Source organism: Simochromis diagramma, unplaced genomic scaffold (genome assembly GCF_900408965.1).
Source record: "Simochromis diagramma unplaced genomic scaffold, fSimDia1.1 OVJJ01000802.1, whole genome shotgun sequence".
NCBI lineage: Eukaryota > Metazoa > Chordata > Actinopteri > Cichliformes > Cichlidae > Simochromis > Simochromis diagramma.
This window is the reverse complement of record NW_024387492.1, coordinates 11,370,830-11,391,248: the sequence shown is the minus strand read 5'-3', so window position 1 is coordinate 11,391,248 and position 20,419 is coordinate 11,370,830. Positions and strand designations below refer to the sequence as shown.

Here is a 20,419-nt window from a genome sequence, read left to right as displayed (position 1 = left end):
AATGACTTTCTCCTTGGAGCAGCCAAGTAATGTAAAGCAATACTTTTTCTGAGTGACAAACCTAATGCAGTTGTGGATAAAGCTGCAAAATTTACATGTAACAGTTGTTTTTCTACTCTTAATGAGCACTTAAAAACTATTTAAAAATACAAGCCATGCTTAACCACACATGCATGCAGCACTTTTATTTCATACACTTTAAATAGCTCACATTTATCTTTAATTCAGAGCCACCAATTGACCTAACATACATGTCTTTGTCAACATGCAAGCATCACACAGAAAAGCCCCAGCTGACCATAAGATTTGAACCAGTGCTAACTCAGTTACCCCATTATACATTTAAGCGTAATTGCTCAGTGTTAGGATGTTTCCCATTATATGCGAGAACACAAAGATCCAGCTTAGTTAGAGAGAGACATTAAAAGTTCCATTTTAGTCTAACTGATTAAACTGTGCTCATGTGAAAAAAAGCTGCTGGTAATTGTCTGGTGCATACGCAGCTCTACACAGGCGGTATCTTCGCCTAAAATTCTTGTCTAAGGAGTATTTCTCCTGCTGGGTGCTGCATTTGAGTTGGACAACATCTCTGTTTGAGTCTCCCGACACAGTTAGTGTGAAAACAGCTTGAATCAGCCATGCTTGCGGTACAGTTACAACCCCTCCTTAAAAAAAAGCATACACAGAGAATGTGTCTGTTTATAAAGATACCTCTCTGCCAGGTGATTTTTGAGGGGTCAAGATCAAGACGTACGAACGCGTTGATTTCTTCAGGTGTGAGTGATGCAGGATCTGTTTTCCTGATGCCAAGGCGCTGGAAATTGAGACAGACAACACGATTTTGTTCCACATGTTTCTGATGCTGTTTAGATTTTATTTAACATGAAAGAAGCCTGCTATGTCCACCGTAATAGGTGGGAGGTATCATTCATGTATAGGAAACAAATCCAGGCTAAATAACCAGGAAATTATTAACTCACTGTCAAGATCAGAAGGTTTAGTTGGAGTTTTCTGCTTAAAAAAAGCCTTTTAAAAACCTTTATCTCTCCCTTCATCAATTAAGGCTAATTTCATAGTCTTTTTCTCTAAACCTGGACTTTCCTGCAACAGGACATAAACTGTACACATGTTCAAACCTTCATCTCCTGGATCAGTAACATCTGCCATGCATATTTTATCTGTTAGGACTAAATATTAGACATTCTTCATCAGCATTACATGAAGACTGAATTACTCTTTCTTCTACAAACAAGGAGTTTTATCTGGCATAAAGAAATGTTTGGTAAAGCAGCCAATGTGAAGGGTAAGATTGAAAATTTAAGCTGGATTCACAGAGGCCCCCTGGTGGACAAAAAACAACAACAACAATGACAACTTTTCATGAACACCCCAGACACAAGTTAGTTAGTTCACGTGTGATCATAGACATCACGTGTGATTATGGAGCTGTAGTACCGGTATTTAAACTTACTTGCAGCCTGGAGATCTGGATGGGTGAGAATTTTCTGACTCCATTCACAGAAGGGACTAATCTATTGAAAAGGGCCTTGGTGGTAAAGAAAACAAGAAAAACAATACTATTATTTAAAGTACATTTAACCGGTCCTTACAGGAGGAAAGGACTTTTGTTAAGCTGGAATTTAGATAACGAGATAGCATTATGTGCATGAAAAGCAGGATTACAGAAATAAATCAAATACTTAAAAAGTTACCACAGAATAATTTACAGTCACCGACTACAATAAATCTACAGCAAATCGCAAACATGACTGAGAGCAAAAGGAATCCATACTGTCATTATATTACACACGCATTTTTTAAACTAGAGTTGCTATATGATATCTTTTCGCACAGTCACCTTATCTGACTGCGTCGCTTCGTGGAGCATCCTGGCATCGATGGCTGCTGCCACCAGGTTATTGGCAGCTGTGATGGCATGAATGTCACCAGTCAAATGAAGGTTGAACTGAGAAGATTTTAAAAAGTAGCAGAAAAAAAAAAACCCAGTGAGAGATGAAAGGATTACAGGCGAGACATCAACATGCTGCTGCAGAAGTGTACACTCTGTAAGATTGATTGAATGGCCCCTAGGGAGAAAAAAACCGCTAACAATGGGGGTCAGTGGGCTGCACCCACAGCATTTGGTAGCAGATGATAAATGTGGGTTCAACTAAAGCAATCTTCTCATGGCTTGGATTTTGTCCCTTGAGTCTTTAAATATATTATGACACATTTTCTCACAGTTTGACACAAAGCCCTTTGATCTCAAGACATACAAATATTTTTTTTTAAGTGCACCTAAAAGAAGGAGGCGTAAAGAAAAAGGGTGAATTGAGAGAATGAGAAAAGTAGTTGGCCTTATTGTAGCCTACAAGGCTGGGGCTTAACCCCTCGTTCTGTGTGTCTTTATGTCTGTGCTTGTAGTCACAGCTCCGGGGTCATGAATGTATGCTTGTGTGTCTTTTTGTACAAACTACTGTGAGTCTTTACATGCCTCAGGTCTTTGAAGCCTGCTTTTGTCCTGCTAGGGAACACTCTGAGCCTGTCTGTGTGTCTTACCTCCTCCATAGGGATGACCTGGGCATACCCACCTCCTGCAGCTCCCCCTAGGCAAAGGAGGAGAGGAAACACTGTGAGAGGCAGGCAACAGGACGAGGACACACAAAGAAACAGTGCTGAGTGTTGGACTTTAAATGAACTGCTCCACCCGTGAACAAAATGTAGAGCTGACCCCACACTGACAAAGATAGCTAAACTTGTCCAAATGTCACTGAATGTATTCAGTAGAAATATTCACAATTTGAAACATTAAACATTGGTTCCAATGTGAAAATAAACTATTCTATCAACGTTTTCTTACAAAACAGGATTTTAGAGAAAACACTCATTGTTTTTGGAGAAAATAGTTTGGAATGACCAACAGTAAAGTAAAATAAAAAGTATCCAGATGAAGGAATGCAAAGGAGCACAGAGAGATGACAGCATATCTTTCAGAGAAGATAAGCCAAGTACAGTTAGCATAAAGACCCAAGTATTCATTGCTGACCTTTAACTCCAAAAGTTGGTCCCTGGGATGGTTGACGGAGACAGGCAAAAGAGTTGAGCTTAAGGTGGGCAGACAACGCCTGGACCAGACCAACAGTCACTGTGCTTTTACCTTCGCCCAGTGGGGTGGGAGTTATACTGAACAAAGAGAGAATACAGAAGATTTTCAAATATCACTTTTTCTGGTGTGCACAATATGACCCTGTACTGTGGAGTCCCTCAGGGTTCTATACTAGGACCTATGTATTTTCTTTGTAATGGTAATTTTGTACTATTCAAATAAACTTTATTATTATTATTATGAAGCAGGAGAAAGAATAAGAGAGGATTTGGTCAGTCACTCACCCGGCAACCAGAATATATTTGCCATTAGGCTGTGACTGGAGGCGTTCCAACACAGAGAGTCGAACCTTAGCTTTGCTCCTCCCATAGGCTTCTAGCTCTTCTGGTAGCAAACCAATCTCTTCAGCCAGCTGATCTACTGGTTTTGGTATCTGAGCTCTGGATATCTCTAAATCACTGACAGAGAAAACATATAGACTATATGGATAATGGCTCTACGCACCACATCTTATTCAAATAGCATTAAAATGAGGTATACAAGAATCCGGGTAAGATGAATGAAGTTAAATTCCAGTGTTCACCACACAGTGGTCTATACCTTGGTACAGGAGTTAAGGGCTGCAGTTTGAGGCTGCGCAGATGCCAGGGTCTGTATTCCTGACCCTTGAGCCACCGACTGCAACTCCAGACAACATTCTAATGGACAAAAAAGAAAAGAAAAGAGAAGGACAGAGAAAGCTAACGAATAAGTAAGGAAGAATATAGTAAGCCAAAGAGAGGAGTCACATGGGAATATATATACCTGTGTTCTGTAAGCTGCTGTGAGGCTTTCTAATCCAGATTTTGAAGACAATCCAAAAGCATTTTCATCTAAAACAAATGACAACAGGATTAATGAACACAATAAGTACACAAATCCATACAACAACAAAAAGCATGTGATAGTGGAAGCAAACCAGTGCATCTGAAATTTCACAGATTTCTATTCATTTTTAAACAATAACTTTAAAAAGTGTCTCTGCAATGGAGGGACTTTAAAATCATTTCATGTTCATTTTAGCACAAGTTAATTGGAAACACAACATATAATGCAATACCTTTCTCCAGAGCTGGCTTACAGTAAATGATAGCAGCCCCTGGTCTAATCCAGGTGGGTGGAACATACATATTTCCAACATCTAGCAGGACCACAGCATCAGCCTGCATAACCTGGGAAAATGGAGAATTATTAAAGAAGAAGAAATTACAATGATAATTAAAATAATGAAATATTAATGACTTAAAAGAACCTCTGCAGAAAAATGTCTTTGAACATCTTCCCATTAGCAAAACTGCTCCAGTGAGCTGTTGTAAAAAGAAAATACTGACTCCGTGTGGCCAGCAACTAACACTACACAAGCCCGACATGAGATTTAAACCCATGTGTGTGTACAAACTTCAAACCACAATTGTACATACTGAATGTTTACTTAAACTGGTTCTTAAATTGGACACCCTCACCCGCAGTGGGCCTTAGTCTACATCGCTCTCAAGCTCTCCCTCTCTATTTTGGAGAACAAAATTTTAGGCATTTTAAGGATTAATTGGAACAACTTCTGGTTAACTCCTGGTTAAGGAGCTGGCACTCCTTATACATTAATTCATTACTTAGGACAGTGATTTTGACATAGGTAGCTTCTAAGGCACAATGCAGATCATCTAATGTGAGCACACCCTGTCACACCTGTGCCTGCAGGCTTTTGGAGCTCCAGTGACTCTTCAGAGTGACCATTCCACTTCGTTCAATCAGGCACTGCACGGCCAGCTGAAGGGGACCCTCTCCACCAACCAGCAACACAGTTTTTCCTTCCAAAGGAGCATCTGTAGGGATGTTTAAAATGATCATTCACGAGTGGAAATGCTCCCAGCTGCCGAGTCTGTCCATGGACTCCCTGTCAGGCTCCCCATTTAAATATATCTGAAGCCAAACTATTAAATAAAGGCAAAATATAAAAAATAACAATCTAAAAAATCTTAAACCAGATTTTTTTTTTTTTTTAAATGTACCTTTAGCTTATAACATTCTACACAGAAATGTTCAACGTTTTTATTAAAGAGCTTGGAAATCTTTAGTAGTTGTATCAGAAGTACTGAAAATATCTAAACCCTGAAGTGTGCCTTCAACCAAAATGATCTAAGTCTGTATCTCATATGCACAGACCCCCTGTTCAGTAAATTACCAGCATTTTAAATTAAAAAGAAACATCCCAGAAATATGGTCAAATCTTACCAAATTCAATGTCTTTCCTTCACCTTTTTATAATATAGTCATTTGGACTCAAGTACATTACGTGTTCACATATTTGTTGATATTTTTCTTGCTCATGTTTTCATTGTATTTTTTTAAATAATAAATTGGAAGATATTTTCTAAAGTCACAGTTGTCTTTACAATAACCACAGCAATGGTATCTTTTCCTGTTAGGTATCAGATCTCAGTAGTTAACAGTAAAGGATACTGATGTATTTTACAGTAAATTTAAAAAAGAGAAACATCTGTCACATTTATTAGTATATCTAATTTAATTTCTAGTGTTTATATATCGTCCAATCAGAGCACAGTGAGAATCACTTTGAGACCTCTCTGCATTATATCATACTTGTTATAAATCTCTGTCCTCATTCTCTCACCCCAACTGGTCGCAGCAGATGGCCGCTCCTCCCTGAGGCTGGTTCTACTGGAGGTTTCTTCCTGTTAAAAGCGAGTTTTTCCTTTCCACTGTCACCAAGGTGCTTGCTCATAAAGGGTCATATGATTATTAGGTTTTTCTCTGTATGTAATATTGTAGGGTCTACATTATGATGTAAATATATGTCTGTGAAGGTTCTCAATCTCAGTTTAGCTTCTGGAATAAGAGGTGAAACATCTTCAAGGAAACTTAAAGAAGTCCAGACACTTTTCTTACAATATAAAGCGCCTTGAGGCGACTGTTGTTGTGATTTGGCACTGTAAAAATAAAATTCAATTGAACTGAACAGAAATGTGAAAATATTTCAAGCACACTGGCTGCATTTAATTTCTTTTTCATTCACTCTGACACTTTTGGGTCAACTGTTTATATAAACTGTAATTTAATACAGTCGATTGGTTACACACACCAATGCAAATGCACTTAATCAGAACACTGTGACTTTCTCAAAAGTGATGATTTTTCTCACTGGCTAAAAATATGCTCCTACTCTATTTCTGGCACAAGGTGCATAAACCTGCACAATGCAGTTAAGGATGGCAGAAAGTCAGGCATATAATTGGTTTCTAATGCATCAACTCAGTTTTAAAATTAAAATCTCACAGGAGACGTAACGTCTCACTTCTGACATGTTTCCTGTGTGCTGTGTGAACACTGTGTAAAGAGAGGAAAACCTTCAGCAGAAACTCACCATGGTTCTCCAGCAGATCCAAAACAGCACTAGCTAAAGGAGGTACAAAGCCTTTACTCAGGTCTCCTCGTATCAGACGGCCCATATTCAAGTCTGATATGCTACAACAAGAGAAAAACATAAAAATTTCATTTTTTATTTAACCATCCAGTTTTACAGGCCATAACAGACTAATAAAGTGCAATGGATAACACAATCACACATAATAAATGTTAAAGACACAGCACAGTACTAGCAAGTAACATATGAGGATATATAGTTTTCATCAGGATTAGGTTAAAAAAGTTTTCCATTAATCATCAGGAACATATATACTTTTCCTCTGGATAATCTATCCTTAACTGAACCAGATCTGATCAATTTATCGTGATTAAGAAGGGTCCCCTGCTAATTTTCTCATCACGTGTCTACACACACTGGGCACAAACGTCTTAATTGTGAGCAGTCCTTTCTGATTTGGGTCAATAGGACACGCACCGTGAGTTAATTCATTTATTTTAAATTGGAATAACAACCTTACATACATTTTTACATTTATAGAACTTATAAAATAAATGACTGAATATTTATGCCCCTGCAGGTTTTTACCCTTCGATGTCCTTCTCGGATTTTAAGGTGTTGAGGACCCGACTGGTGATTGAAGCTGGGGGGAGGTGAAGGTAGATACCATGCACTTTGGGGTCATCATTCAACTTCAGCAACTCCTCTACAATCTACATGCATACATAAAGAGAACAAATAACAATCAGTGACACACATCTGAGAAATGTAGTGAAAAAATAGCAGACGAAACAAGTGTGAAAATATTGAAGATATACCAAATACAATCGGGTACTTTATGTGGTAGTCTACAAAAACGTCAAGAGAGAAACAAACAGCACATGCACCTTCAAAATCTAACAAATCAGCACTACCTAATGAGCACAGGGAAAGTGGTAGTGGAAATCCCCGAGGAGGTGAAAAACAGGAGAAAGGGGGACGAGATAATGTGTAAAAGTAGAGCAGCTGAGTTCTCCTAAGGCCAGGCATGGCAACATAGATCATCCACTGTCAGGTCAAATGTCTAAGCTATTCCCATGAATTCCTTCTGTCTACATGGTTCAAGTGGCAGGCTCCAGCTGAATGAAGAGCCAAGAAGGTTCCCCAAATCTCAGTTACATAATGCTGGAAAATATCACTAGGTAGGATAAAACCTGATGATAAACTTAGATGATAAATGAAGAATAAACTGGAAATACTGAAGACCTGAACACACAGGCACCATAATCACATGCTGCACAAACATGAGAATGGTAATCATGTAGTGACTTGCTAAACTTTGAGGGGGGAGGAAGAGTTCTCTATTAAGGGGAAAATTAACTTGTGAGTCACATCGACTTACATCATCTTCACTGCACTCCTTTGCCAGACAAATCTGAGTGATGTTCAAACCAATCTGCGGACGAGGAGAGAGGAGATCTTTTGTAGACATTACAAAAGAACAAAATGGCCAAGCTGAAGAAGAGAAGTCAGAAAAAGGAGAAGTGGTGGCGTGGATTACCTTTACTGCCATTTTCTTATTGATCTCCAGCATGCTATCGTCTTCACCTGCCTTTGAGATAAAATGAGCACACTGAAACAACGCACAGAACCCTGATAATATGGAAAAGCTAAGATGAAACTTCAGTAAAAACAGATACCCTCAAGGTCAGGAGAAGATTAAAGCAAATCAGGAGACTTCTAGCATCAAATGTTTAGGCTACGCTTTTTCTAAGCATTAACAACACTTAAAGACTGCTTACTATAAAATAAGACCGTGTATTTGCACTCATTTTTTTGTTCTATAACAGTATTCCCTTACAGTACCTGTAGAATGGCTAACAAGGGTTGAATTGCTGGGTTTCTTTTCTGCAGAGTCACAATTGCTTCCCTGGTGCTCTGAACCACTTTCCTACAAGAGAAGACAACCTGGTTAGAAATACCCATTAACCTATTAATGGGTACACGCAGGATAAAACACCTCCATCAGGAAAGTGGATAATACATAATTAAGTTCAAATATGTTCATTTATATAGCACCAATTCACAACAAAAACCACCTCAAGGTGCTGAATGCTGCAAGGTAAAGAAGCAGCATAACTATGGGGGGTTTATAACTACAGTGGCTTTGGGAATTCAGTGCAATGCAACAAGAAATCAGATGAAATGCGAGGAGGCGGCTCAGAAGAGAACGAACAATCGAACACATGAACACTGAGAAAGTACAGATAGTACACATACATGTGCTGAAACACTGAAAGCAGCACATGGTGTAACCAAATTTTCAAGCAATGTCTGCAGCACATGCAGCAAACTATGGAGCTGATGAGAAGGTGGGAAGCAGTCAGGTGCTGTGTTTACTTTAATTCACAGACTAGCTTGTGAAATATGTGAGATAAGTATTGCTTAGGGCCTATCAAGCCATCATTTTTTGTCTATTTGCAGGAATTTTCCTAATGAATTATGCATCAGGCTCTGTGGAGTAGAGTAGTAGTAATCCAAATATCAATAGTATCGAAACCAGAGCTTATATTGGTATTGGATCAACACCAATAAATTGTTGACCACTGCTCTCCCCTACATAAGATGCCTTTAAAAGTTAAACGTATCTGTATCAGTATTGGTATATGCAATATTGGCCCTACATTTACTTGGTATCGGATTGATACCAGAATTTGTGGTATGGAACAACCCATGGTCGTTTTCAGTGCGCATGCGGCAATATGCGGGCGGGCGGGGAAAAATGTTTACATATACCTTAACAAATACGTTAAAAGTCCAAAACTTTAAAGTTAAACTTTAACTGAATAAATCATTTTTGCTAATTTTCTTCACACTCAATACAAGTGTTATAGATCTGCATGCATTTAAGTGTTAGCAGCAAAACTAGTTAGCATCAGTCATCCACGCCTGCGTGTTTTTACTCGGTTCCTCATGTGTCGCATGTTTAGCAACAACAGAAAAGGGTTGCGTCAGCTGGCTGGTGTCTCTGACACCCTAACCCGGGGACACGTGCAGAACTGGCTACTAGCCAGGGGCCAAAACGCCGGTGAGACCGGAAATGCTTACTACCTTTGTCACGTAGATAACCATCCCTCCAACGAACTTCGTTTTTTTTAGCTAGCCGTTAAAACAATTTGTCATGACACGCCACAATCAGACTTTTACTCTACATTGTTGTTGCTGCTGTTGTTATTTTACCTCACATGGTTGTCGTAATCAGACTCATCCCCCTTCTGAGATTGTACCCCAAAGTTACCGGTTAACTTCGGGTTGGTGCCGGTGCTGGAGGTAGAGCTTGCCGCTCGGAGGCTCAATCGACTGCTGGTAATGCCTATCGGTAGGCATCTTCGCGAAAACCCGGTGAATCTGCTACCCGGACGGACCTGATGTGCCCGGAGACTCCTGTAAGCACTGCGAATAAGCGCCAACTTCATTGTAGTTTTATGTTTAAAAAGAATAAACAGGACTTAAAAGTGTTTCTTCTCCTTTCGTCTCTGGCGGCGGTGATTAGCCCGGTTCCTTGAAAGGAACAAAAAGAAAGTTGAGGTTGCAACAGGGTGCTGATGGAGGTGCGCTGTCTTCACGAGCAGTCGGAAAGATGAAAAACTAGCGGTCGGTGTGCTTTGTTTCCCCCCCATTCCCCCATCCTCCCACCCACAAATGGGCAATTCCCATAGAAAGAAAGGTCTTTTAAGACAACACATTGCGTTTAGGAGTGACATATGGATACCTTGTTGTTAGTGTGTATATGCCTCCGCAATATTTTGATTATCTAATAACGTGTGAAAACGCATTTGTTTCCTTCCTCCAAAGTCACTGGTAATGTGAAAGACTGTTTGAATAAGACAATAAATGCTACATTTCTTGCAAGTCTAGATGCTGTTATTAAACCAGCATTTTAAAGTCATATGTTTTCATTTGAAAATCCGGGGTACACTTGAAAGCAGCAGCCTAACAAGAAGCGAATGCTCGCGACTACGCGAGTTCACGTGCTGAAGACCCTGAGAAGAGTTAGGTCAGCGGGTTCAAAATACACCTCAGTCGGTAAGTTAACATATCCATCCAACCCAATGCAATAATGTAAGTGAGTAAAACTATATTTAGTCTCAGGCTAATTAAGAATCAACGTTTCACTCACTCAAACATACCTATTCACAGGAGGCCAAACAATCAGTATTAATAATCATTGCCTCAATTCATATGTCGTATTAGAATACTTTAAAACCAGGTTCCTTATCAGCAAACGCGTGTCAATATACTCCTAAACCAGAGCTGGCACTCTTCATTTAACAGCATGTGATAAATCAGGCTTCTATACACAGCGTGGGTTGGTGGCCTGAGTTGAACTGGTAAGTTTAGCTACATTCCTGTTCCCTATGATTGAAGCCTAAACCCAGATTTTTATCTTGAAGTCATGTACCAATCGTGCAAATTTGATGTGTGTCAGAAAGACTGCAAATAAGGGATTTGGCAGAATATTAAAGAAAACGAATGTATCTATATATAAAGAGAATAATAATGCGTCTAATCTAATAGAAATTCCAGTGAGACCGGGTTTGCCCTTGTGGTGCAATAATAGTTCAAAAGATGGCGAAAAATATACTATAGATAAGAAACAGTTAATATGTATTTTACAGCAGGAATGTTCATCCAAGCTTAAAGTTCTTATCTATGCTCGTACACCCCTTCCTACATCAACTATCCAGATAAGAAAACATAGTTTGTCTATGTGTGATCAACAAGCACCTAAGCTGTGCTTAGTTGTGGTCGATTTTGGAGCCAAAAAATGAGGACAGTGCTACAAATGCCTCCAGCAGACTTGACCTCCTCAAAATAGTAAAACCATCGCCAAATACAGGGGTTGATTTAAACCTAACTCAATTGCTAAGGGGCATAACTAAGTGTGTAGTAGTCAGAAGAATTAAAAAAAAAAAAAAAGAAGCTACTAAAATCCAAACTTGTTTGTGCATGTAGTTGTGGAAGTCATTTGGGTGTGGCTAACGCACAAACCCAAACTGCACAGACCTTGTTCTGCCTACTCTCAGAGTGTAGGCTGCCCTCCCCTGGTGGCCGTGCAGATGAGCCGTGGCATCATTTTATTTTCCAGCCATTTAATTAATTAAATATTACAATCAAAATTTTTAAAAAGTAATTTAAAAAGAGCGGTTTAAACTGCGCATTATCTAAATTTCTCGTACCCATGTCTGATCCAGAACCATTTTATTTCTTTTGATAATTTGGGATTTGTAACTGATGGGAAATCTCATTGTGACAGAGACTCTGAGGATCAGGGGCCAGGAGAAAAGCTGCTGATGGTGAATCAACCGGTGATTCACCAGATTGTGTGTGGGAACAGAGAAAGTCTGGTGTGTTGATTTAAAGTCTAGGTCCAAGTTTATGTTTACAAAGCTGTCCTACACAACTGACGCTCCTGTGGTGCAGGTCAAGGTTGAACTGATCTGTCTTCATTCCTAAAGTCACATGACTGTGACTGAGTGTCACAATTGTGCACCCTGACAAAAAGCACAGCAGATTTTCAGTTTTTACCTCAGAGCCTGCAGCACTGGTAACACGTGGGACTGTTTTTTGTGCTCACAGTCCGGATTAGTAGACTTCAGATGATGGCCAAAGTTTGATTTGTAGAGATAAAGAGCAAACGGGTGAGGATTTTTCCTTTAATCTTGTCACTGTGCGCATGATTATTTGACCTTGTTGCATATGAAATGGTAACAGTGGGATTTTGTGGTTTGACAGAAAGTATGGGTAACTTATGAAATTACATGGTGATAGATACTGAGCACAGGAGGCAGTAATTTGTATGAGATGTAAGAAAAGATCAGATATGTCTAAGTTATCATTTCTTCTAAAACATTTGGGGTTTTTTCTTAGATTTTATAGCATTGGAACCATATATTTGCTGTGTAGCGCCAACGACTGAAATGCCTCTTAATGCTATCACAAGTGTACTTTATGCATTGGAAATATTTAGGCTGTTTATCCAAGATATAACTCTAACTTATATGCAGAATCTAAAGCTCGGTTTTTAAAGTCAAAATGAATCTCTCTTTGGTGAAAAGGAACATTGTTGACTACTCTTTGGATAACCTGTTAGGCCAGTGATTGGTGGTGGGTGGATTATACTTGAAGGAAGAAGGAAAACTATTTTCATCAGATATGAGAAGCAAGCAAGGCGCCAAGTGTGTTTAAATTCAAACATAAATGGTTCACCTACTTGAATGAATTAGCTTTACTAATGTTTGTTAAGTGAATAGAAAATCATCTTGACCTCTATAACCTTCACTTGATCTCCAGATCAGCCATGAGGGACAGACTGAGCCACCTGCAGGAAGTCTCCGGCAGCCCTGTGGAGCCAGTGGAGAATGCAGACTCCACTCTCTCAAAGTCCCTCAGCAAAGTCGACCTGGACAACAGCCCTGCTCTGGCAGAAATCTTTTCCCAGGCAGAAGGGATCCATAAAGACATCCAGCTCATCCGCCTGGAGGTTAAAAGGCTTCGTGAGCAGAGCTCCTGCATGTTCCATGGCACCTCCACTATTAAAAGGGACTCTATTGGAGCTGACATAAAGACGCGGGCTGAGAATGTTCTAGCACGCCTGCGTGACATGAATGGCATGGCGTGCAAGCTAGAAGAAAAACATGGTGCCAATTCTGCTGTGACTCGTATCGCCAGAACCCAGTACGCCTGCCTCAGTAATGGCTTTCGCGATGCGATGTTTGACTACAATGAGGCCGAGATGAGCCACCGGGAAAGCTGCAAAGCCCAGATCCAGAGGCAAATGGAGATAGTTGGGTGTGAGGTGACGGGAGAGGAGGTGGAGGAGATGATTGAGAAAGGTCAGTGGAACATCTTCAGCAATAACGTGGTGACTGAAGGCAGAACGGCGCGTTCAGCTCTCTTCCAGGTTGAGAAACGTCACCAGGAGCTGCTGGACCTGGAGAGCCGCATCAAGGGCATCCATGAGATATTCCTGGACATCGCCGTGCTGGTAGAGGAGCAGGGCAACATGCTGGACTCCATCCAGACCAACGTTCAGAAAACCGATGAGGGCGTGCAGGATGCTCTCTTTAAAATTGGCAGGGCCAAACGCCATGACAGCAACAACCCATTCAAAAGAATATTTAAAAAGACATAGTAGCTGAAGACACTTTTTGGTTTTTAAGCTGGCTCAGTCTCATCATGTGAGGGATTTGCTATTAAAGCTAATTTTGACTCCTCCCACATTCACAAAGTGTCGCCACAGCGGATGCTTGATTTGGCTATTTTTTTTTTTTTTCTCAATGTTTTTTTTTTTTTTTTTTTTTTTTTTTTTTTTTTAAATGTCAGATACTCTTCCTGTCGCAGCCCCAAGAGGTTTTTTTTTTTTTTTTTTTAAACTGTGACTTTGAGAAACATTTTTTTTCCACTTTCAGAAAAGAAATAAAACTCAGTAAAATGTCTGCTGTAGCTGAAGAAAGGCTGAATTATTCTTCAATTATTTGTAGTCTGACTGAACTGTTAAACTTCTTTGGCTGGTTTTCAGAAGCCGTTCATCCAGACCCCGGAAAGGGAGGCAATAATACAGCATTTTAACAGAGATTTATTTTTATATAGGTTATGCAGGGATTACACTACTTATTTTACTGTTTTACTGTCTTTTAATTGCTTTTTTAATATTAAACATTTTTTTATTCCTGTGTTCTGTGCCTTGTCTGTAAGTAAACATATAATCCAAGACAAGCTCATTTAAAAATTGACTAGATCTACTACAAACATTTTACTTTAAGTCACTCTTAAAGAGGCACACACTGTTTGCTTTTTCAGGCATCTCTGAAACAGTAAAACCTTTAGTAAAAATACTGCCTATAGATTTACAATAATAAAGCACAACAATATTGTTTATTAGTTTTGTATGTTTATTATGTGTGTGTGTGTGTATACGTGTGTGTGTGTGTGTGTGTGTGTGTATATATATATACGTGTATATATGTATGTATGTATGTATGTGTGTATATATATATATGTATATATACATACGTATATGTGTGTGTATGTGTGTATATATAGTGCTTGAATGTCTGGAACCTAACCAACCTGTTAATGGACATAATTTATTGTGTGTTCTAGTCAAGGTACAGTGCAAGAAGCTGGTAAAACCACACAAGTCTGATCTCTCCTGCACAAATACAAGCCGGTACTGTGTAAGTCATTTGGGCGTGGCTGGGAAAATCTTGACGTGAGCTAAAATCAGCTCAGGCTTCACTCACTCATCTCGGAAACTGTCAGGTAGCCTACCGCGGCTTTTAGATGTTATGGCAGTGGTTGGCCAAGTGTCGCCAATGCGTTTTTAAGCGCAACCCCCTTAAAAAAGGTGACCTCGAAGGTTCCGTGCCAACAGTTTTGTTTAATTGTACAATAAGATAGACGCCAAGTTGCATTTGGCACTCACTTGAGTGTTACACACCCGCTGCTCACACCTTGGCGTCACTGCAAACCAAACCGACCGGGCTTCATTCCTCAAGTCACATCTCATCGCAGTTGCATGGCGAGGCGCAGTTGGTCAGCTTGACAAAAAAGAAATAACACAGTAAAATTCCAGCTTTAGTTCCAGATATAGCAGCGTTACGCATGTAGGGCCCATTGATGTGCTCACGGCCCGGAGCAGTCGACATCAGAACAGCAGGATGCTGCTGAGGCACGGCGGCCACCTGACAGCAACGTACAAACTTTGATATCTGTGGACATAAAAGCGAAACAGGTGAGGATCCTTCCTTTAATCTTCACGAGATTATTTCATCTCGTTGCTCATGAACGGCGAAGGAAGATGAAGTTTAAGTTATGGCCCATCAGACAAATGAAAAGTGATTTTAAATTTGTTTTTGTTTGGGGTTTTTAGTAGTAAACGAGATTTATCGTAGTAGAAATAGACACTAGCGTGACATATACACAGCCTAAAACCATGTCCATACATTTGTGGAAAAACGTACACCTTTCTTCCACAATTGTTTAATTGTTATTTTTTTTACTATTATCGTTGTTATTTTACATTTTTATTGTACTTTATGATACATTGTGCCCAAATCAAAATATTTCCTAGATTAAAAAAACTCGGAATATTGAAACAATGAGTTAAGTGTTGAATACGTCTACCAACAAAACAACAACATGATGATAAGGACCACATGTATTTATTTATAATACACATTTAATCCACTAGATTGCATCTTAACTGGAAAATTGTATAAAGGCTGTTTTGATCAATGATATAGATTATCAGTTAGGGCAATCAGGACGGGAAGGGTGTAGTGGCAGTGCCAGAAATGCCTTTAAATTATGTCACCACCGTCCCTTTTTCACACTATAAAGTTATTTTACTTAGACTGCCTCTCAGACTCTGACAAATAATTCTGTCTGTGAGTTTTTAAAGTCAAAATGAATTTAGCTACAGAAAGATCACAAGTTGAAGGAACTAGTTTGGTAGGAAGGAACACCTCTTACTATTCTTTAGAGAACCTGTTAGGCCAGTGATTGGTGCCGGGTGGATTATATGTAAAGGAAGAAGGAAAATATTTTTAACCTGGTATGAAACAGGTTAAAAGACAAGGTGTGAAGGTGTTTAATTATGAACAAAAAAAAAAGGGGGGGGGGTGTCTTGAGTTGCTTAGTGTTGCACTGTTGAGAAAGGCCCCTCTTTAATTAGTCAACTTTACCATTGTATGTTAGATCAACAGCAATCAGAGAGAGAGAGAAAAACATCTTGACCTCTAACCTTCACTTGTTCCCTAGACCAACCATGAGGGACAGACTAACTCACCTCCAGGAGCTGTCCAGCGGCCCCATGGAGCCAATGGAGTATGCGGAGTCCGTTGTCTCTGATTCCTTCAGTAACGTTGACCTGGAGGATGAGTTACCTCATGAAGCAGTGGTGTTTAGCGACAACAGCCCTGCTCTGGGCGAAATCTTTACCCAGGCACAAGGTATCCACAAAGACATCCAGCTCATCCGCCTGGAGGTTAAGAGGCTTCGTGAGCAGAACTCCCGCATGTTCCAAGCCACCACCACCATGAGCACCATTAAAAAGGACTCTAACACTATTGGAGCTGATATCAAGGCGCGGGCTGAGGATGTGCTAGCACGTCTACATAAAATGGACGACATGACGCAGAAACTAGAAGAAACGCACGGCACAAATTCTGCTGTGACGCGTATCGCCAGAACCCAGTACGCCTGCCTCAGTAATGGCTTTCGCGATGCGATGTTTGACTACAATGAGGCCGAGATGAGCCACCGGGAAAGCTGTAAAGCTCAGATCCAGAGGCAAATGGAGATAATGGGGCACGAGGTGACGGGAGAGGAGGTGGAGGAGATGATTGAGAAAGGTCAGTGGAACATCTTCAATGACAACATCGTGACTGAAGGCAGAACGGCACGCTCGGCTCTGTCCCAGGTTGAGAAACGGCACCAGGAGCTGCTGGACCTGGAGAGCCGCATCAAGGGCATCCATGAGATATTCCTGGACATCGCCGTGCTGGTAGAGGAGCAGGGCCCCATGATGGACTCCATCCAGAACAACGTTCAGAAAACCGATGCTGTCATGCAGGATGTCCTCTTTAAACTTGGCAAGGCAAAACGCCACGACAGCAAGAACCCGTTTAGAAAGATGTTTTGCAGCTGTTTTCCGTGCGTCGACTAATCGGTACAACAGGATGACCCGGCAAAGACGATGTCAGCTAGCTCTTAGGATATTCAAAATGTTCGACGTGTCACGAAAATGCTATTTTCACAATAATTTATCATCACGGTCTTTGTAGTTACTGCCTAATATTTTCTCAGAGAGTAAAATGAAGGTTTGAGGGAAAGGGTTCAAACTGCTTGGTTTAAATGCAAAAATTCTTGGGTTAAACTTCATAAAATTCGATTTATGTAATTCCTTGATTTTTAATGTCTGTAGTAAGGGTTTGAGACATAACCTGTGTCAAATAACAATGACCTAGGCACGATGCATACTTGAAAACAAACAGTACGTGAAGGTATTTTTCAGCTTGCTCAGGTTACACATTTACTAATAAGTAGCTTTCAGATATTTTTATACAATTTCTGAAAGTTCCATTAAAATAACCATGAAGAAATGTTTGGTTTGTCACTACACATCTTAGCACCAATACCATGGATGTTGTGGTTGAAGTAAAACAGAGGGTACCGGTAACGAAGCAGTTTAACAGGGATATAACTTCTGCAGGGATTGTACTTGTGATGCACCATGCACACTACCTTATTTTGACTTCTGTATATTAAAATGTTTTTGTCTGTCTTATGTGATTTCTCTTACAAGTAAATATAAAATATATTAAATATAATATGTCTGGGTTTATTTTTTAAACATACAATTCACATTAACACTAACATTTTAGAAGGCCTGCTATGTTCTTACTCAAACGCACAGAAAACTGGAGAAAATCTGGACTTCCAGCTCAATGACAGCTGCTCTTTGTCACGATGCGTATAACGCCATTAACCAGTTGTTTAACCTGCACACAGGTGCCGTCACAAAACAAATAAAGCTGCTTATTACGCGTTTTTCAAGACGTCTAGTCAAATCCCTTTGTTTTCTTGTTTGTTTCTTTAAATTTTCATTAATTCTTGTTTTTGGGCATGTCATTTACCAGGAATGCCTTCTTACTTAATCCATTTGCTTGATTCGTGAGTTGAAACAGTACTCTAGGAGGTATTATGTGTCGCAGTGGGAAGGCTTAAGTGAGTCACCTGTTAAGGGGCCGGCAATCACACACAATGCTGAAAAGAAAGTAGACGGCCAACTTCCTTCAGTAGATTAAACACATACTTGCTACAAAAATGTCAAATGAGACAAGCTGAAAGGATTTACTTGCCTTTTCTGTAGCGTGGTGGCCGTTTAAAGAAGGTAAGATCATTTGATTTGTGAGTCTAATGATTTGGGTTTTTTCATAGGAAAAGTGTTGCCACCTGGAGGCAACTGGATAATTGATGGGACTTGCTGGCTATTTAGTTTGGGCTCCACTCTACAGGCAACTCGAGGGGAAGATATGATTTCTGAAGACTTGTTTAAGTCGTTTATTTTTAATTGAGACAACTTTTGAAGTGAATGTTATTCATTCGAACGGTACGGAATAAGGAAATTGACTTTCTGAGCTTATGACAGGAACTTGATGAAAAGATACCTGCCATCCAAAAGCACTGCAACTTGTGGAGTTGACAGACCTAACGTAGAGAAAGTACTTGGATAAATGCACAAACCACCATCCTATTGCAAAACCTCAATTTAAATGGAAAAGTCTGCTTTAGGATGAGAAGGTCCTTGTTCCTGGTTTAAATTGAGAAATTCCTGTTGGTCACTTAGCTGTGACTGCTGACGGGAAAAGGCTACTGGAGATAAAACTAACCTTATGTGCATCAGTTGCATCATCAGTTTTTAAAACAATCTTTCTAGATGGCTCTTAAAGTTCCCCCCTTACTAAAATATGGCAACAAAGCACAATAATTTACAGCCAAGTGATCAGATTACTCTGTTTCATGTGTGTCATCACTTTGAAGAATGTTCATGATAATCATTTTGAATTATGGATTTTATTTATTATACCTTTTACTTCTTTTTTTTAATACACTGGTCTCTCAGGCAGAATGCGGGACAGGTTGGAGAGGCTGCAAACCATTAGAGAGGAGCAGGAGGAGTACGAGCCCGAATTCTATGGGTTTGAGTATGATGTAGACAAGGGAACTTTGTCTCATCAAGCGGTAATATTTGAGAGCTCCTCAGCTACTGAGGTCATCCTAAAGGAGGCTGAGTCAATACGCAAGGAGATCTCCCTGCTCCACTTGGAGGTGGCACGTCTGCACGCCCACAACGAACGATTTGGCACCTCTGTGCGCCGCCTGACCCTTATTAAAAAGGATTGTGACTCCATTGCCAGAGGGATCCAACAGCAGGGGGAGGCTCTGTACACCCGTCTACAGGTCCTGGGTAAATGGAGCAAAGAGCTTGAGGAGAAAGAGGGCGCCAACAGTGCTGTTAGTCGCATTGCCCGTGCTCAGTACGAGTCACTGACCTGTGCCTTCCACAGTGCTATGACTGACTACAGTAAGGCGGAAGAGGTTCAGAGGATTACCTGCAGGGTGAGGATCCAGAGGCAGGCCTCAATACTGGGGAAAGAAATCACTGATGAGCAGCTGGATGCGCTGGTGGACAAAGGTGGTGAGGGCTGGGCGGAGCTGTCCCAAGGCCTTCAGAATCAGAGTGTACGCTCTTGCCGCACTGCGTTGAGCGAGATCAAAGGCAGACACAAGGACCTGGTGGAGCTGGAGGCCAGGATGAAGGAGATCCACGAACTGTTCCTCCAAATGGCCATACTAGTGGAGGAGCAGGGATCCATGCTCAATAACATTGAGGCTCATGTGTGCAACACTGTGGAATATATTGAAAAAGTCCACGTTCATATGAAGAAGGCCATACAGTACAAGAGGAAAAACCCTTTCCTCCAGTGTTGCCCCTGTCTACCGTGCTGGAAAAACGACCAAACTTTTTAGGACTGTGTTTGACGTAAATGATTGAAATTCTGATTAAACATTTAACTATTTACGTAAAAGATATGGAACTAAACAAAAAGGAAAAAGTAATGTGCAATATTTTGATGAAAGACGATGGCACTAAGTGCACTGAAGACAGTTCTTCCCTGGGTAGAAACACAATGCATTTCTGTGAAAAGGAGTAATTTGTAATCTGTAATTTGATAAATTTTGAGCTAATGTTATGATCACAGAATTTACCCCTGTATGTATTTGAGAGAAGTTTTAACAAATTGATGTTTTAAGTTGAGACTGTTATCATGTTCAGTGATGCA

At 40.2% G+C, this 20,419-nt stretch overlaps 4 protein-coding genes across 7 annotated transcripts in view; 3 read left to right on the top strand and 1 right to left on the bottom strand.

The window, feature by feature from the left end:
- mthfd1l (methylenetetrahydrofolate dehydrogenase (NADP+ dependent) 1 like) overlaps positions 1-10,151 on the bottom strand; it is a 45,815-nt gene extending 35,664 nt beyond the window's left edge. The window contains exons 1-16 of the mRNA XM_040017761.1: positions 9,747-10,151; positions 8,373-8,457; positions 8,068-8,118; positions 7,909-7,962; positions 7,116-7,240; positions 6,528-6,628; positions 4,832-4,968; positions 4,206-4,317; positions 3,911-3,978; positions 3,707-3,804; positions 3,391-3,564; positions 3,047-3,183; positions 2,560-2,606; positions 1,859-1,966; positions 1,472-1,546; positions 712-814 (exon numbers count right to left, since the gene is read on the bottom strand). Of these exons, the coding sequence (XP_039873695.1) occupies positions 712-814; positions 1,472-1,546; positions 1,859-1,966; positions 2,560-2,606; positions 3,047-3,183; positions 3,391-3,564; positions 3,707-3,804; positions 3,911-3,978; positions 4,206-4,317; positions 4,832-4,968; positions 6,528-6,628; positions 7,116-7,240; positions 7,909-7,962; positions 8,068-8,118; positions 8,373-8,457; positions 9,747-9,982 (1,711 nt within the window). The 5' untranslated portion in view covers positions 9,983-10,151. The remainder of the gene's footprint in view (positions 1-711; positions 815-1,471; positions 1,547-1,858; positions 1,967-2,559; positions 2,607-3,046; positions 3,184-3,390; positions 3,565-3,706; positions 3,805-3,910; positions 3,979-4,205; positions 4,318-4,831; positions 4,969-6,527; positions 6,629-7,115; positions 7,241-7,908; positions 7,963-8,067; positions 8,119-8,372; positions 8,458-9,746) is intronic.
- Positions 10,152-10,609: 458 nt separating this feature from the next.
- On the top strand, positions 10,610-14,381 carry LOC120725100 (syntaxin-11-like). Its single transcript, XM_040017768.1, has 2 exons — positions 10,610-10,628; positions 12,861-14,381. Exon 2 carries the CDS (start codon positions 12,868-12,870, stop codon positions 13,699-13,701), a length of 834 nt encoding a protein of 277 aa, XP_039873702.1. The 5' UTR covers positions 10,610-10,628; positions 12,861-12,867; the 3' UTR covers positions 13,702-14,381.
- A 252-nt stretch (positions 14,382-14,633) lies between these two features.
- LOC120725098 (syntaxin-11-like) lies at positions 14,634-17,902 on the top strand. Its single transcript, XM_040017767.1, has 2 exons — positions 14,634-15,303; positions 16,332-17,902. Exon 2 carries the CDS (start codon positions 16,339-16,341, stop codon positions 17,236-17,238), a length of 900 nt encoding a protein of 299 aa, XP_039873701.1. The 5' UTR covers positions 14,634-15,303; positions 16,332-16,338; the 3' UTR covers positions 17,239-17,902.
- Positions 17,903-18,275: 373 nt separating this feature from the next.
- On the top strand, positions 18,276-20,419 carry LOC120725097 (syntaxin-11-like). 4 transcript variants are annotated; one of them, XM_040017766.1, is made up of 2 exons: positions 18,276-18,465; positions 19,202-20,419. In XM_040017766.1, exon 2 carries the CDS (start codon positions 19,203-19,205, stop codon positions 20,103-20,105), a length of 903 nt encoding a protein of 300 aa, XP_039873700.1. In that variant the 5' UTR covers positions 18,276-18,465; position 19,202; the 3' UTR covers positions 20,106-20,419. The 4 variants fall into 4 exon arrangements, with proteins under 4 accessions (XP_039873700.1, XP_039873697.1, XP_039873698.1 ...); XM_040017763.1 differs by having other exon boundaries at positions 19,198-20,419; XM_040017764.1 differs by having other exon boundaries at positions 19,189-20,419.

Excerpts from the sequence above, each read along its gene's own strand:
- LOC120725100 (XM_040017768.1), top strand. The coding sequence starts at position 12,868 with ATGAGGGACAGACTGAGCCACCTGCAGGAAGTCTCCGGCAGCCCTGTG.
- LOC120725098 (XM_040017767.1), top strand. The coding sequence starts at position 16,339 with ATGAGGGACAGACTAACTCACCTCCAGGAGCTGTCCAGCGGCCCCATG.
- LOC120725097 (XM_040017766.1), top strand. The coding sequence starts at position 19,203 with ATGCGGGACAGGTTGGAGAGGCTGCAAACCATTAGAGAGGAGCAGGAG.